The sequence below is a fragment of the Gigantopelta aegis genome, chromosome 12 (genome assembly GCF_016097555.1).
Source record: "Gigantopelta aegis isolate Gae_Host chromosome 12, Gae_host_genome, whole genome shotgun sequence".
Lineage (NCBI taxonomy): Eukaryota > Metazoa > Mollusca > Gastropoda > Neomphalida > Peltospiridae > Gigantopelta > Gigantopelta aegis.
The window spans coordinates 37904120-37923027 of record NC_054710.1 but is presented as its reverse complement, the minus strand read 5'-3'; the positions used below and the strand labels follow the sequence as shown (position 1 = coordinate 37923027).

The following is an 18908-nucleotide window of genomic DNA, read 5'->3' as shown; positions in this document are numbered from 1 at the left end:
ACATGCTGTCAAAGTTGAAGGTTGTCAAACATGGATTTTACACATTAGAACATTCGTTTAATAGTGTGTGAATCCACCCCTGGCGCGAATACACTCGACACATCGTTGCCTCATGCTGTTGATCAGACGTCTGAAGAACTCTTGGGGAATGGCCTGCCACTCTGCCATAAGAAGTTGACCCAGATTATGAAGGTTGGCCGGAGGGGCATGGTTATCCCGAACTCTCCTGCCTAATTCGTCCCAGGCGTGCTCTATTGGGGCCAAGTCAGGCGAATATGCTGGCCAATCCATCCTGGCGATACCTTGTTGTCTGAGAAAGTCCGTTACCGCCCTGGCGCGGTGGGGTCTGGCATTGTCATCCTGCAGAACTGCCCCGCCACCAATCTGCTGAAGGCCTTGGAGAACCAACGGCCGGATAATCTCATTCAGATAGCGGATTCCATTCAGATTGCCATCCACCACATAGAGGGGGGTCCTGTGGTGGATAAAGATGCCGCCCCACACCATGACGCTGCCACCACCGAACCGGTGACGTTGTCTAACGTTAACGTCAGCGAAGCGCTCCCCAGGACGTCTGTAGACACGAACCCTACCGTCGTTGAACTGGAGACTAAACCTGGACTCATCAGTGAACATCACTCGACCCCACTGAACACGTTGCCACCGCAGATGAAGTGTGCACCAGTGACGTCTGGCCGTTCTGTGACGTGGTAGGAGTGGTGGTCGAACAGCCTGGCGACGGCAGCGTAGATTATTGGCTCTCAGACGATTGCGTATGGTTTGATCAGACACTCGAGTTCCAGTCGCAGTCCGCAGATTGTCACGTAATCGGCGTGCAGTGGTTGTGCGTTGACGTAGAGCCATATTGGTGATGTAGCGGTCCTCTCTATTTGTAGTGCTTCGGGGTCTTCCCGAACGTGGACGATTTCGAACAGAATTCGTTGCTTGGCACCGTTCCCACAGTCGGCCAACGACACTCTGACTGACACCAAGTCTCAGAGCAACATTTCTTTGCGTATTGCCATCCTGAAGCTAAGCAATAGCCCTTCCTCGATCTTCGATAGTTAGTTGAAGTCGTACCATTGTTGAATTTGGAGTGTGCACCTTACACGAACGCAAGCTCCAATTATACGGAAATTCAGCATTGGGAACATGGAATACACATGCAAAGCGTGCAAATGAAGCGCTTTGTGAAAAAGCAAGTTATGGGCACTTAGCAGACCTTTCGCTTTTGTCCTAATTTACGTGCAAATGTAAGCATGTTTTCGCCATTAGAACTAGTCGACAGTGTCAATGACAGTGGATTTTAATTCATTTATGGGTTGCTTAGACCCACTTTTGTCAAAATGGAACAATACCATGCGTGACATTATGGTCTAGCTAATATAATTGACATTCAGAAAATAATGTCGAAAATATCGTCTGACCCTTAAATTCTTTTGAGTAGTATATATAGCTCCTAATAGAATAGGCTCTCAGTGTAATCTCGGTTTATACGACAATAGTTATTTAACGCATGGAAACTGACATTTTCACTGCATCAAACGAATTTCATTTCATTCACTTCATCTTTGTGTTCGTGTTATATCCAATAAAGGCTCAAGTGCGCTGTCCTAGATACACACATCAGCAATCTGAACTTTCTGTCATGGGTAGTGATTAATTGTTAGTGATTGGTGAGACGCTGTGTTAGAGACAAGGTTCGCACACGCTTGAAAAGGCCCTAAATTTTAAGGGTTGCCCTAAAAAGTCCCTATTGTGATGATCTAGCCCTAAAAAGCCCTATATTTTACGGGCAAGTTCACAAAAGACCCTAAATTGGGCCATATAAGCACTGAAATTGATAGACATTTTTCTTCTTCCGGACAATTGCCAAAAATTCATTGATATCCACTTTCATTTGTTGATCTGCTCGCTCGAAAGTTGCGTAAACAATGCCAAAATGATCCCAACGTTTTATTCGTAAAACATCGTCAATGTTCGGTATTGTTCGTAGTTCTAAGGATTCATTCGTAACTTTCGGGGAGCGCTTGATTGGTCATTCTAAAACGAAGCACGTTTCTAAAATACTAATCAAGAGTCTTAATCTCGGTGCAAACTAAATAAAACGGAATATTCTAAAATTATCTGAACTGAATCAGACATTTATGTCTATGTGGATTTATGTTTATGAAAATGTGTGAGACAGTTCTCTGTCGATTTCGACCGCCCGCTCGAATACTCCCATTATTTTGTCGAGTTACAAGGTCATTGCAAATGGCGGATAGCAAAGTTTTAGTCTTTGGCCGTTTTGAATTTGCTAACACTAAGACTTGTTGACTCATCGAAATGGGTAAATGTGTGTTTAACAACAGATGGCAGACAACATATACGTGGGTAATAGGAAGAACACAAACACAAACACAAACACAAACTTATAGATTTCGGAAAGATGGGCGAGGGTGCGTTAAAGTCCCATGAAGAAGTGAAAAACATCAAACTAATTATCGCTCAACTGTTGTGCAACAATCTGTTGTTAACTTTACCATACCAAAACCTCCCAGTACAACGCCGCCTGTTGGCTCTTCCACCCCATCGACTAGTAAAAGTGTTCAAGATTATGTACCAAAAAACGATGTTTTGAAATCGGAAATTTTATCGACAATCTAAACAATTGTTACACACAATTCTTACAAATCAAATGAAATTACAAGAAACCTTTTCAAAACGATGTTTCAAGATAGAAACTTTGCGAAAAACTGCGTATCTAGCTCTTTATGGAATTGCAGAACATTTAAAATCCTTATTATTACATGATATAAAGGGCTACTTTGTAGCCCTCTTTGATGAAAGTCTGAACAAATAAGAAAGTATTTGTCACATATTCCAAACTAGAGTTGGGATTTTCTGCTGAAAAAGCATTAAAGAATGCAGTCAAAGAAAAGTGTGAGTGATAAACAAGTTTTGGAGTTGAGAATGGAGTGCCGTGTTTTCATTGTGAAATTGTTAAATAAATTGCTAGAAAAGTGTCCTGTAACCTATTCTCTTGTGAGGAATCTATCAATGCTGAACCCAAAGGAAATGGTGTCAAGTAGCAGCCTGTGTAAATCTAACTTAAAACGTACACTAGCATACTTAGTAAGTTGCAACAGGATTCTGGAAAGAGACTGTGATGAAATCATAAGACAATATGAACAGTTCTTGGAGAACATTCCCTCAATTGGTTCTGACAAGTTTTCAGATTTTAATCCCTATGAAGACAGATTAGATGATTTTTTTCTGCCAGCACATGTCTGAAGACGAATATGTTAAAATTATGGGTGTTGTGAAAATGTGTTTAGTACTGTCACATGGGCAAGCTGCCGTAGAAAGACGTTTTTCAGTAAACAAAGAAGTGGAGGTAGAGAATTTGCAAGAACAATCACTTGTTGATCAACGATTAATGTGTGACTGTCAAATCTGTTGGTGGTGTTTTGAATGTTCCCATTACGAAAGAACTACTTCAAAGTGCTTCCCTCTCAAGACAAAGGTACGAAGCATACCTGCAGGAACAAAAGGACAAAAAGAAAACCGAGTCGGAGAAAAAGAAGAGAAAACATCTAGAAGATTATATAGAGGAACTCAAACAGCAAGTTAAACAAGCAAAACTAGACACAGAATCCCTGACTAAAACAGCTGATGAATACTCCATTAGGGCAGAGAAAGAAAGGAACCTGTCATTTGTAACAAAATCCAATTGTTTAAGGGAAAGGGCAAAAGAGAAGATGGCATTTTCTCTTGATTTGGAGGTTAAACTGAAGCATAAACTTGAGGAATTAAAGAAATAAAGGTTTGTATTCACCTGAAAATGTCCCTAAATTTTACTTACATTGACCCTAAAAAGTATCTAAAAAGACCCTAAATTTAGGTTTGAAATTTCTGTATGAACCATCTCTAAGAGAGCCACTACTGGCTTTACACCTAGCTATCGAGCCCTTATAATCTCACTCTGGGTGGGAGCTGGTACTGGGCTTCGAAACCTGTATCTACTAACTTTCAGTCCGATGACTTGGTCACTGCCCCGTCGAGGTCGGGACGAAGAAAGAAGAAGAAAAAAGAAGTATTTTGTTTGACAAGGCACTCGACATATATATTTACAGCTTTATTGGCGTCCCGCAATTGGTTAAGAACCACATAGACCATGAGAGATGAAACCCACAGCCGCTACTCCATGGGCCACACCTACCATTGTACTTCGTCAAATATCACAAACATTAGTATATACTTATCTTGCACCTTTGCCCCCCCCCCCCCCCCCCCCCCGTGTCCTAATGCATCTTTTTTCTTCTTTCATGAATTGTCTAATACAAAGCATCATTGAACTGTCTATGACTTATGTGTATATTATTTCAACATATAAATATGTCACATAATGTGCATGTATATGTATATGTATGTGTGTGCATATGTCTTTGTTTTCATATGTATGTATGTATGTATGTATGTATGCATATATACAGTCAACCTCGTTACAACGACCGTCGTTACTATGACATTTATACCATCCGACCACAAATTGTCGGGGAACAAACGTACATTAGTGTAATTCTGCTCATTACACCGGAATCAACCTTTCGACACCGACAGAGCAAATTAGGAACAAACGTATATCCGACGTGTGAAACACCTCTTTACAACGACATTACATAATCACAGGTATTATTATTATTATTATGAAAACTTTCTTTATACACGGGTATTTTGGCCATAACGACGGAATCTTAACGACAATACACACACCGAAGACTGATTAAATGCGTCAATAAATTCCATTACATTGGAGGAAAAGTGATATTTAAATTCTTACCTTCGTAGAATTTATATCAGTTGAATTTTTGATGGATTTCGGCAAAACTTCACTTTCAATATCATGTGACGTGTTTCGCAGGAAAACACTGATTTTACGCCAATCGTAGGCTCCGCATCGTTGTCATCACTGTTAACACATGTCAGCACAAGTATGTTTACTATGATTATAATTCAGTTGAAGGAGACAATTATTTTAACTAATTTTAATGCTAACTGTACAAAAACGTTACACATCGAAACAATTATGTTGTCTAACTTAATGACATCCAAGACAAGTTGAACTCGTGGTCTTTGAACCGCGAAATATGATTGGTCCAGCACAATTGTCAATCACGCCGTACGGAGGGGTCAATTGATTGGGCTTTTTCACGTTCCAACCACTGCAGTACAACTGGTCAAATACCGTGGTATGTGCATTCCTATGAGAAAGGGCATATAAACAATCTCTTGCTACTAATGGGAAAATGTAGCGGGTTTCCTGTGATGACGTGTCAGAATTACCAACTGTTTGAAATCCAACAGACGATTAATGAATAATTAATCAATGTGCTCCAGTGGTGTCATTAAACAAAACAAACTTTAACTTTATCTTTAACATATTTACAGCCCCAGCAAATACAACTATTGACTGCGGTGGTGGTGGCTACCCTGGAAGAAGCACAACTATAATATGCAGAATATCTGGAGATTTACAAACTGGTATTGTCTGGTTTCGACCTGGTGGAGGATCACCACAAGAAGTCGTACAGTGTAACACAGCCAACACTATGTGTCTTAAGCCTCTCCGTGGTTACAGTTATGCTATTGACTCGGCTAAAGGACAGCACAATCTTACCATAACCAAGTTCAACATTTCAACAGATGCTGGAACATGGATTTGTAGAGATGGAATGATCGGAAATGGTAAACTTTCATGTAACAAGACTGTCTTGGGTAAGTTTGTTTTCTTATATTACTCATTAAGCGACTCCAATGTTATTTGGTGGTTTACGGCCCTGCCGACCTATTTTTTTTCTTCAAAAAATTATAAATAAAATTTAGCTGACGAACTATAACTTTGGCATTTCACGTACCAGGTACTAATGCGAACACGAATTCGGAGAAGACCATAGGCTACTGTCGACACAAGCGGAAACTCAAAACTTGTGCACTCAAAACTCTTGAACCAATTTACCGATAAAACCGTTCACCTTTTCTATTATTCTTCTTGTTTGTTTCGTTTTAATCTATATACAATTATATTTCTATTTCGACAGGTTAAAAACAATAGCCTTACTCTTCTTCTTTTTTCCAACACTAAATGTATATCTTGTATTTTTCTCAACATGTCCATGTTGACCTGTTATTGCTTCAATTGTATAATATAGGGAAAGTTCTTTATATAGGCTACGCCTGTTGACCAATCCCATCTGTTAATATATAAACCAAAAAAAATATTGTTTAAACCAAAAAAAATATTGTTTAAACCAAAGCCCATATCTTAAAGGTCCAGGCTTATCGAAAACATAATTCACTATGAAAATGTCTTCTATTTCTTTAGGACAAATTGAGGATATAAAATTATGTATTACTGATGTTTTGAAGGATTGTTTTCGGACTTCTTTTTTTTTCAGATGGTCCACACAATGTTGCTTTCGAACATATATCTCCTGAGTATGTCACAGAAGGCGACGGCCTGACTGTGAACTGCACGGCAAAGTGTAACCCATCACCATGTTCCTTCTCGTGGACAGTCAGAAACGACACAGTCTCATCAGGCGCTCTATTGTCACTGACAGACATCAGCAGCACTCAGAACGGAAACGTGTACACATGTACGGTTAACAACACTGCCACTCCAAACTCTACAACAATTAAGTTCACGCTAATTGTCAAAGGTAAGTATTATATTTTACTTATCAATTGATAATTTTAAAAAGTCTGACACATTAATTTTCAGGTTCATACAGATTTACAGTGATATTGTCCTGATATATTATATTATGATTAGAAAATTTTACTATAAATAACATGGAGGTTGTTGAAAGTAGCAACTTGTCCATTATGTGTGCGAGTATGCATAGCAAAAGATAAATGTACAATATGCAACTCTGGCAATTGTTGTAGTGTTTTATAATTTGCACAGACGTTTTATGCCATGGAACTTTCTAAAAAAAAAGTTCTGTCTTGTTTCTTGATTAATTTCTGTTTGAGAAATACTGGCAAATTAAACACCTCTCGAACACATTAACGAAAAACTGTTGTAGATGTTATGTGGTTGTTGCTGTCACGCCTGCCAACGTGGCTGGCCAACATCTCCGTTGCCCGAGTGGAATAAACAACAATTCTGATTAAGAAAATTGATTCATTTTAGTGTCTTTGCATGGTCTTATGTCTCTGTATATATTTAACATATTTTAAGAAACAAACATTAAAAATCTTAGCTCAGTTTGTGTTCTGGTCATTGAAAGTTTGTCTTTGTTTTGTTTAACGAGACATTAATCATCGGCTATTGGATGTGAAACATTTGGTAATTTTAGTAGCAAGGGATCTTTTCATATGCACCATCCCATAGACAGGATGACACATACCATGGTCTTTGATATATTAGTCGCGGTGCACTGGCTGGAACGCGAAATAGTCCAATGGGCTCATTGACGGGGATCGATCCGAATCCTGTCATTAATTAAACATAATTACTTTTTCCAAAACATATAAAGTTCTATTTCACACACGTACATCTAAGTCCACACAAATGCATGTCCGACACCAAGCATACATTATTACAACATCTAATCAACGGATAAACAGGAATATGATACAATATTTCCCATATGTCTTTGGCACATCACAGCTATTTAGCTATGTACGGGTGAAAAAAATGTGTAGTTGGTGTGAATACCATGCATATTTTTCCACTACACGCCGAAAATGACATCTGGATGGAATAAGTGTTTATATAGCAATGATTCCCTAATTGGTTTTTACATGGGGAACGTTATGTACATCCATGTGACCCAAGATTAAACTATCTAAAATGTACGTCTGACACAATGGATGTGCCCATTTGCTATTTAAATGTATATCTAATTAATTTTTATGAGAAATAATGCTGACGCATTATACAACTTGACAAATACATGTTTTGTAACATATGCTATGATATCCACTTCCCACCTAATTACTCCATTGTGTGCTGTAATATATTATTAAATACCGTTCATATTGTTTTAGTATTCCAGGGTGCGAATTTTACCATAGCAAAGACGGCCATTACCGTGGTTGCCCTCTTTACGTGTCGTTGTGCCCCAATTATTAAAGGTTGTCGACAGCAAGAGAAAATACCATAGTGACCTACATGGTAAAATCTTTGGTAATAATATTATGGTTTTATTTCTAAAATTTGACTTGACGACCATGGCGTTGACTTTGGGAATTTTTGTGTCAGTTTACAAAAAACAGAAGAGAGAATTTTCGTCTCATTAAACCAAGTTAGATTTTAAAAGAGTAACACTATACATAGTTTATGGTTTATTCAAATTAATATATCTGTTTTGCGTTATAAAATGATATGGGTGAGGGGAGGGGTGTTTGTCAAGTGTTACGTATCAATATCCAAATATATCTATTATTAAATAAGAAACAAAAGGAATATCTGCATTAAGATTCGGAATGTTTTAGTCCAAAATTGGGAATAATTTGTGAATGGTGGGGAATGATGCTGACTATCAGTCTAAAAATATGGATGATAAAACCCTGAATATGATAAAAAGAAACCTTAATCCAAGAAATTGCATAGGCTCAAGGTATCATGGTGACAATAATTGTTGCCTGAGAAATTATTTACAGTTTTCTAGCTGAACTTTATGCTGTGTCAAAAATGGAGGCCAGTATAGAGTTCATGGCAATATAATTCATCCATTCGGCAATAATACACCTATTAAGCAAAGGACAGTTACATGATGACAATCACATTTCTTCTGATATGATGCATTTGTGGTTATGTTTTTGATTTCGTTTTATCATTTTATAATCTTTAAAAAATTAAAATAGCGAAGAGTTACTTGGTTCTGTCCACAAATACTTTGTACAGCCTTATTAACAAGTTCACAAAACGCAACACCATGGTCAGCACTCGCCAAATAATGTGTTTACATAGATCCTGAAGCCACTTTGAGTATCTGGGTCTTGTTCATGACTAGACCTGAATGCTTTTTCCCTGTACCAAATACATACACTTGATATTTCCATTGACTCTTTTGTTAAGTCCACTACATCATTAATGTCCTGTGTCATTTTGTTAATTTGTTCTTGTGCCTGGTATAACAGGGAACCTGGGTTTGGTTTGGTTTTATCTTAAGTGAGTCGAAACATCGTTGTAACTCTTCCTTGTGTTCACCCCATACTGCTAATGCGTACATAAGGCAAAATGGCACAATTAAGATGATTTTGTGTGAAGTATTTGAACACTGGGGACCTTTGAAACATCTTTTCCACTCTCTTATAACTCGTCTCGACGTAGACGTTGCCTTCGAGATGCTGTGATGTGTCCCATTTGAATACCGCTAGTTTCAACCACTGCTTCATGGTCAAAGGACGCCTTTCTTGGTAGGAAACAGTTTACCACGATCTTCGTCAAACTGACGAATGTGAATAGCAATGTCCCCATTCCGCGTTTTCGCCACCATAATACTTTACCACCTATCTGACATCTGATTTCATTGCCTTCTGTAGTGCTTCTTGAATATTCCGATGTCATTTTCTCCATTCAATGTACAGTGCAACCAGACACAGAAACGTAAGTATCATCAACGGTATACGTCTTCTCTCTAGCAGTGTCGCCGAGTGAATGCTAAGCGTTCTAAATCGGGAGGGGGGGGGGGGGGGGGGGGGTAGCACCAAAGTAGCATCCCCCACTCTAAGTGAGGTCAGCATGCTAACATGTCTGGATGACTCATCCATGGCGTTCCCGCGCCATCACCCTATATGGGTACGTTTCCAATCTAATTAAAATTAGCTCCACTATTACATGTGGGTTTAACAGCAGCCAGATTGAGCTCATGTCCACCAATCAAAACTTTACTTGCAGAATCATGCCAGTGATTTGAAAATAATTTGAAAATATTTCGAATTATCCTGAGGTTTCATGTGAATTACGAATGCCTTATGTAGACCAGTAGAACTAATTTTAATTAGATTGCTAACAACACTGTGTAGTCTCCAATGTCCAAGTAACATTTCGTCTGTAAATAATAATATAAATATTGACCAATAACACTTCGCCTTTTATAACGTTATTTGGGAGCATACAAATTCTAAAAATATCGGGCGAATCTATTTTAGTGGCTGCAGTACAGCGAACCATACCAATACGTACGGGATAGGTTATTAGTCTTCAATTTTACATTAAAAATTATTTATTTATTTCTAAAAAAAACAACTAAATCAGTCTTCAGTTTTACATTACAAATTATTTATTTTATAAAATAAAACATGTTTTAAGGCATTCGTAATTTACACAAAACATGTCGTATACCCTCAGGATAATTCGGAATGTTTTCAAATTATTTTTAAATTACTGGCATGATTTTGCAAGTAAGGTTTTGATTGGTGGCCATGGCTGCTGTTAGATCCACATGTAATAGTGGAGCTAATTTTAATTAGATTGGTACGTTTCAAACTGCTAAACTGGCTGTTATAGCCATTAACCCAGTTATCACTCTTTGAGGTCTGATCAACATCCTGGTGGAATTTCCCTCTCACATTCTTTGTACAGCTGTCAAAACCATTACTCTGGGGGTTTTCCTCTGGAATTTTCCACTTTGAAGCTCCCCATTGGCAAGACTCACATCTGGTTCGCATTATACACACAAAGAGAGACCCCACTCGGCCCACACCTATCAAAAACCATCAACCCAGTTAGCACGCTTAGAGGTCAGGTTCCCACACGCTCACATGCCTCTTTTCTCGTAACCCAATACCCCCTCTACAAGTCATTAACGACTTCCGCCGTTTCCTGTATATCAAAGGACCCCCGACAGCTGTATAATCACCCCACCATAAGCCAAGGGACATTAACGACTTCCGTGTCGGGACCCAGACAGCTGCCAAACCCAGTCAGCCAGGTCACCGAGGTCAACTGACAGCTGCCATTAACCTAGCACCGATGCTTAGAGGTCAACCAAGCCATTACATCATTGGGCCCCCTGGAGGTCAGCCAATCAGAGTGCAGGGCAGATCACGTGACGTAGCTCATTTGCATGGTGCTCAATGCCGGGTCCACTACTAATGACCTTGTCAAAACGTCCCTTTGAGTTGTCCAGATACTGGTGGTTTAGGTGGAAGCATTATCCCAGTCAGTATTATTACTGTGTTAATCGATAGTATCATATATTTTCAGATCGCACAGAGCGCATGTCTGCCTTAAGTGCAGGTGCTCTATCAGGAATTGTTATCGCTGTTGTACTGGCTCTTGCTGTTCCTACTGTTTGGATACTTTGTAACAGGTAATTAAATAATTCATATATGTATGTATGTATGTATGTATGTATGTATGTATGTATGTATGTATGTATGTATATATGTGTGTATATATAGATATAGATATAGATATAGATATAAATATACAGACACCCTAGTTTCAGCCCATGAAAATGCACACTAAGTTTAGCTAATCTACAAACCTGTAACACAGTTGGATAAAGTTATAACTGAGTGAAACATGAGTCTGTGACTTTGAAATGGTGAAATACCCTATAACAATAGACTAAAACTCGACAGCATAATTGTTACTTCTCAGATGCACGTTGTATTTTTAAAAATATGAGAAATGCATTTTGTGATATTACAAACAACAGGATGACCAAAAACATTTCGAATGTACGGAAATTGTAAACAATAAACTCTAAGTAAGGTATGATTTCAGTTACCGAAGGGCTCAAATAGTCACAAATATGCATTAGTGTTTACAAACTAGGGCATGTCCCTTTAACTGCAAACATGCTCATTTACACCGCCTAAGTGTATTTAAAATGCTTATAATAGAAAACGCCATGCTAGCTGTTTATATTTCAGTGTATATATATATATATATATATATATATATAATCGAAATAAGTAGGGGATATTCAAATATAACACAATATAACAGTTGTATTAATTTTTATTGCAATATTAATTAATTTAATTAATGGTAAAACACAAGCACTCATGTGATAAGGAATTGGCATTAAAGATTATATCCAGAATAGTGATGTAGGTCCGTAGGAGACACAGATAGGCAACGGGTGGTGCTTGTCCATTTGACGTTTTCAATATTTGCACTAGTAACGAGTAAAACCCCGCGGTTCGCCAAGCACGCACGAATCCAACCTTGCAAGCTCCTGATTAAACGTTCATTAAAAATGTTGGGGATGCTGTCCATTCCACTTGGCGTCTAATTCAGCAAAGTTGTTAGGCTGACGTTGACATTCTCGGATACCTGGTCTGATGATGTCTCACATGTGCTCAATGGGTGAAAGGTCTGAGCTTAGGGCTGGCCACGGTTGTGTGGTGATGTTCTGTTCCTGAAGGTGTGCAGTGACTAGTAGACTCCAGTGAGAACCGGCGTTGTAACACGGAGTTCTCTTGCGATTTGATTGGCTTATTGACCTCAATTCCTCAATGTGCAAGTCCTAATGAAGAATATTGCCACAGTGTGCACACAATGTACACACAAACTGAGTGTTCAATTTCAAATCACACCCTTCGCGCGTGCAACGTCACGCCACGTGCTTCGCGATCAAAACAATGAGTTGGGTTTTTCATACTCTTTGAGTGGGAACATTAACACACATTGTACCCTTAATTTGATTTTTATATCTCATTTCATTCTATAATTATTGATATTTGAAATGGAATACCCCCTACTTATTTTAAACAATATATATATATATATATATATATATATATATATATATATATATATATATATATAGATAGATATATATATATATTGCTCACTGGACTGAATTAGTCGGCTTTTACGCTATGCTAGATAAAACTGTCAGTGTAACCAAAATAAGATAACACCACTGACAAACGATGCAACATTAATAACTTTCAAACGATATTTTAACTTAAAACTACAGTCCCTGGAATATTTAAGCATTTAGAATAGATGATCCAGTTCTGTTTGGTACATGAAAGGTCCACCACATCGCTATAGTTTCGCAATGCTCGCTTATCTACATTATCTAGGTCAACTACAAACTCAATGGCCAGCTTTGGTTTTCTTCATTTAGCGGGACGCCAGTAGAACTGGGACTTTACTTGATTTGCGCAGGCGCTGAGTTTCTCGCGTGATTTTGAACAAATTTAACTCTTGATTAAGGGGTCGTCTCATATCTCCAAAACATATTTATATCCATAGAGGTATGGTACAACACCTTTCCAGGGGTCGGTGGGGGATTTGCCTTGACATTTTGACAGCGGCTAGCGGTTGGCATACGCGTTACATGTAAGGGGTTGTTAATAATTACTTAATGCACTAGGGGTAGAGGAAGAGGGTGTTGTGTTCGATCTACGTAACATTTATCAAGACTTTATGTTATTTCTATTCATTACTTAGAGCTAAAAAGTTGTTTTGGGGAAATGCGCGGTCAGTCTAGAATAAATCCCAACTGGCAGGCTCGTTCCAGCCAGAGCGCCATGACTGGTATATAAAAGCCCGTGGTATGTGATATCCTGTCTGTGGAATGGTACATATAAAGATCCCTTGCTAAAACATTAAAAATAATCAAAAGGCACATGTGCAGGGATTTTAGCGGGGTTGGGGTTATAGACTGTGTTGAGCGAAGTTTATATATGGGGCGATGCTCCCCCAGAAAATAGATTTCAATTTTATTTTTATTTTTAGCTTGGGTAGGTAAGGGTTCCAACGCCCAATACCCGCCCCCTGCACATGCACCCGTTTCCTCTTAAATCAGTATGCTTTAACATTGATGTCGTTTTACTTTACCGTTTCCAAACGAAAATATTTATTTGAATTTGTCGGTTTTAACACGCGTAAAATTAAGAAATGAAAACGTTCATTGTCTACGTTAGTATATTTTATTTTAAAAATATAAACATGATCAATGTGTTACTAGTATATAAACTAAACTTTGAAAGTTCTACTAACACTTTATAAAATATTAATTCTGAAATAGGAAGGTACGATTGTCGATAATACGTTGTCAAGATCAAACCGGTTTTAACGAAAGACTCTAGTACCATATCCTCAACCGAACGTTCTTCATACAGCGCAAGATTTCTCATTTCATTTTTTGAGACGAACCCTACAATTTCAAATCCACAAGCGCACGTGTTAACTGAAACTGACAACAGGCTGTCGTTTGAGCTTTGCCGAGCAATGGCGGTACAGGCGACGAATCGAGCGTATACTTTTGACGATCTCCGTTCATAGCGAACACACACGAGTTTTTTAAAAGTGCATGTGAGCTTGTGTTTTATATTTGTACATGATGTTATAATATGGTAACCAGAGAATATAACTTCAAAAAATTATTTGTTGTTAAATGTATCAAGAATATTGAAAATGTTATGAACATTTGACATATTTGTCCACATATTAAAAACATGATCAGTATTATTGAGTTTGATATTTAAGTAACTTATTAAACGTTTTAAATTTACTTAATTACTAAAGCCTTATTGAATTATGTATATTTATTAGTATTAATTTTATTTAAATCATATTTAAATAAATGTTACTTTCCTTTACTATTTGCACAGTTTTGGATCATGCCACTTTTTGTATTGCTTGTATACTTAGATATTGTTGCAGGCATGCGCTGCCAAATGGCAAAACGTGAAAACTGCTCTTTTTTATTTAAAATCTCAGATCAGAAAATCTCTCTGTATATAAATTGTTGCTTTAATATCTCATGTTATTTTGTAAGATGTATATGTACAGCAGTAAATCAGGGCCCCAATCCTGACACTGCCATTACGATATCGGGTAATACATATTTAAAATAATAATAATAATAATAATAATAATAATAATAATAATTTAAAATAATAATAATAATAATAATAATAATAAATTTAAAAAGCATTCATTTATGATATATATTTTGCTCATTTGTTTGTAAAATACTTGAAAGTTAGTAAATACCATCTTCTTTTTAAATCATATCATTTTGTGATAATCCCAGGTGCAGTTTATTGTGTGTAACACCATTAACAAAATGGCATTACTTCTTTTTGTTTTAGTTTGGGTCAATTAAGTTGCCATATCACACTGGATCATTGTTTTAAAATAGTACGCATGGTACAGGCAATATAGTTGTGTATCATGACCCATCCTTAAAATAGAAAAATGTCATATACATGTACATACTGCTGTGAAGGGTCTCTTATTGGCGAGGGATATTCATGTGAATGCTACCACGTAATTAACTTTTCCTTTGATGGAGTCCCACATTATATATATAAACATACAGAGTGAACAAGATTGGTAACAAAACTTCACCCTGAAGTAATCCCTTCTTACAAGCAAAATTTCATTGTTGTTTTATACATTTAATACTTTCATATAAATACTGTATAATGATCAGCATGTTACTCTCAACGCCCTGTTGGATCATTTTATACCATAAGTTCTGTCTATTAACAAGATCGAAAGGTTTTTTTTCGTAATCTACAAAGCAACAATATAAGCGATTTCTATTCTCCAGTGTCCTATTTGTCAAAGATTGCAGAATGAAAGCACCGTCGATAGTGGAATTTTTTTTTTAATTTTTTTAAACCCAAACTGTGCGTGAAAGATGATGCCATTTTCTAGATCGAAATTTAACAATCGTCTATTTAAAACAGAAGTGAAAAGTGTCCCAGGGCAGCTGATCAGAGTGGTCGCCTTATAATTATCTGCATCGTTGATATTTCCATTTTAAAAAATTAGAATAATACAACTCGCCAACTAACTATCTGGAAAATGACCCAACTTAAAAACATTATTAAATAATAGCAATAAACATGGTACCAAGGCATCACCACAATGGGAAACTATCGGAGACTTTCCGACAGATGGCGCTCGTGCACTATACACCATTCCGGTTTTTAAATTTGTATTGTTGTAACGCACCGATCGGTATATTCACTCTATTATTCCAGACCTAATTGTGAGCATGTCTATGACTGAATCATAGAACGGCTAAAATTTAAGTAATTAATAATAATCTACCAAATTCGAACCATGTACTGTAGGCTACTCCCTACCGTTCTTACAACTTTCTATCATATTATCCACCATGCCAAAATCATTAAATGTGACATATTTGACTGATAATACTTGAGTGTTTGCAATAAAAAAACAACGGTAACAGCATTTAATAAAGTTTTAATTTGTAAAACGCCATGTTCCATTCTTCGCTGGTTACTTCCGGGTTTTATTCATTGTTTGTTATCGCGATTTAATATGAAGATATACGTGTTTAAAACCACACATTTTTCGTTTGCAGAGTAGTGTAAATTCCACAAAATTTGTCAACATAATTATTTTTTAATAAATTATTTCAATGAAATAAAAAAAAACCCAACCCAACCCAAACAAAATTATTAAAGTTATGGTAACACAAGTAAATAGTGTGTGTGTGTGTGTGTGTGTGTGTGTGTGTGTGTGTGTGTGTGTGTGTGTGTGTGTGTGTGTGTGTGTATAGATAGATGTATATATATATAGAGAGAGATATATAAATATACATATACATATACATATACACATATACATATAGATAGATAGATATATATATATATATATATATATATATATATATATATATATATATATATATATATATATATATATATATATATATATATATATATATATATATATATGTATTCAATGTAAAATCAAAAATTAAAAAAACAATTATATATGTATACATGTAATAAAAAAATTAAAAAATCAGTAACATACATATAATTACAGAATTAAATATTAAATTTTCAAATGATGAAAAATAAATAGGAAATTTAAAATATTAAATATACTGTTTTTTGTTCTTAATTTCCTTTTTCTCTTTTACATGTAAGTAGAAATATAACAATGCTTTTCCATGCAAATTTTCATGAAATTAGAAATGATAGCTGTATTGTTTTGCAATATTTATAATTTGTTAATGTAAATAATTTAATATGTGTGTACAAAATGAAATAATCTGATTTCACTAAGCTTGTTTTAGGGCCTACTAGTTGGGTATCTCTTTTGTAAGATGTAATATGTATCTACCGAACAGCTGGTTAAAGCGAGACTATAGGGTGTTTAGTAACGACGCGACTTCTAAGGGGGAGATAATTTCTGGGCCTTCGCCATTTATAAAATATTCACTTAAAACAATGTCCTAATCAGATGCCATGTTCGTCTATGTGTAAGATGTCTTAGCATACTAGTCACTCATGAAATAAGTTTCGTCCGTCATTCGCTAAGGCCATTCACTTGATAACTGGTAAATTATGTATTATTCTCTATTTTGGTTATTTCAATGCTAATATTTGATATAACACACTGATAATTGTGTTATCATAAAACTAAAATAAATATTCCTATTTTATGTCATGTATATTTAAGAATAAATCATAGATTATATTTATTTACAGGAAAATGAAGAAGAAAGTTGAAGATGAGCAGAACGTACTTAATACACATGTAACTAAAGAAGAGCAAAATGAAGCCAACAACCCTGCATTATCCCATACCTAGTACCCGAATACGGACGACAAAATGACGCTAACGCTAGAATTCAACAGGGTTTTTTTGTTGTTTCATATGAAACTATCAGTAAACAAGCTTAGATTAAATTAATAAGGTTCATCCGGGTTTTTCTTTTCATTTCTTTTCGGTTTTTTTAGCAAACCATGGGTGAAGAGTGACTCTCCAAACGCATTTGATGTAACCATGGGCGGATATGACGGCGCCGAGATATGTGAGCTTGTTGGGCTCCTTATGTTGCAAACTATACTGAATGAGTCAAACATCAGCAACCTGGGACTATACAGGGATGAGGACTAGCAGTATTGAACAGACATTCGGGGTGCGAATCAGAACAAATTATAAAAGGCCTCGTAAAGATTTTCCAAGGACTCAGCCTCAAACTAACAGTGAAGACCAATTTAAAAATCACCAACTACCTGGATACAACATTGAACCTGAACAACGGTACATACAAACCCGACAGAAAACCAAACGATGTACATCGACAGGAACTCCAATCATCCACCTGCAATCACAAAGCAAATCCCATGAACTGTCAGCAAGAGAATCCCTCTCCTCTCATAAACCGAAGACATTTTTGCCAAAGCCGCCACCGCTTATAACAAAGCATTAGAAGCAAGCAACTATACAGAGAAGATAGCATTCCATCAATCAGACATGAAAACAGAAGCAAGCACCAAAAAGAAAAATAGAACATAAGATGGTTCAACCCGCCATACAGCAGAAACGTAACGACCGGCAGCAAGTACCACAAACTCTTCAACAAGAACAACGTCAAAGTAAGCTACAGCTGTATGAAGAACATGAAAACGATCATACAACACCACAACGCAAAAATCATCGCCGAAGACAGCAACAAGCAAACAGAACAAATGCAACTGCAGAAATAAGGACGATTGCCCACTTGAGGGAAACTGCCTCACTAAATCAGTTATATATGAAGCTGCAGTGTTAAGTTCTAACAAAACGAGTATATTTATATATATATATATATATGTATGTATGTATGTATATATATGTATATATATATATATATATATATATATATATATATATATATATATATATATATATATATATGTGTGTGTGTGTGTATATATATATATATGTGTATATATATATGTATATATAAAGTTGCTAAAATCACATTTTTAGTACAGGTCAAGACAAAATGCTGGAACAGCGAAGATAGGCAGTTTTACCGGAATTGTAGTAAATGAGCATATGAACATTAAAGGTTACAAGCATTAGGACGCGCACACTAGATATACAGACAGTGGTATTCTAAACAAGAAAATATATTTAATGTGTAACTTTAGTCAACAAAAGATTCTCTCGTAAAGAT

At 36.5% G+C, this 18908-nt stretch overlaps 1 protein-coding gene across 1 annotated transcript; it reads left to right on the top strand.

Moving 5' to 3' along the window:
- The first annotated feature begins 5478 nt into the window (after positions 1-5478).
- On the top strand, positions 5479-18448 carry LOC121386185. The gene is made up of 4 exons (XM_041517011.1): positions 5479-5760; positions 6441-6704; positions 11207-11312; positions 17449-18448. Exons 1-4 carry the CDS (start codon positions 5595-5597, stop codon positions 17549-17551), a joined length of 639 nt encoding a protein of 212 aa, XP_041372945.1. The 5' UTR covers positions 5479-5594; the 3' UTR covers positions 17552-18448.
- The last annotated feature ends 460 nt before the right edge of the window (positions 18449-18908 follow it).

Coding starts and splice junctions, on each gene's coding strand:
- LOC121386185 (XM_041517011.1), top strand. CDS start 5,595: ATGTGTCTTAAGCCTCTCCGTGGTTACAGTTATGCTATTGACTCGGCT. Junction 6,705..11,206: donor GTTCACGCTAATTGTCAAAG/GTAAGTATTATA, acceptor ATATATTTTCAG/ATCGCACAGAGCGCATGTCT. Junction 11,313..17,448: donor GTTTGGATACTTTGTAACAG/GTAATTAAATAA, acceptor ATTTATTTACAG/GAAAATGAAGAAGAAAGTTG.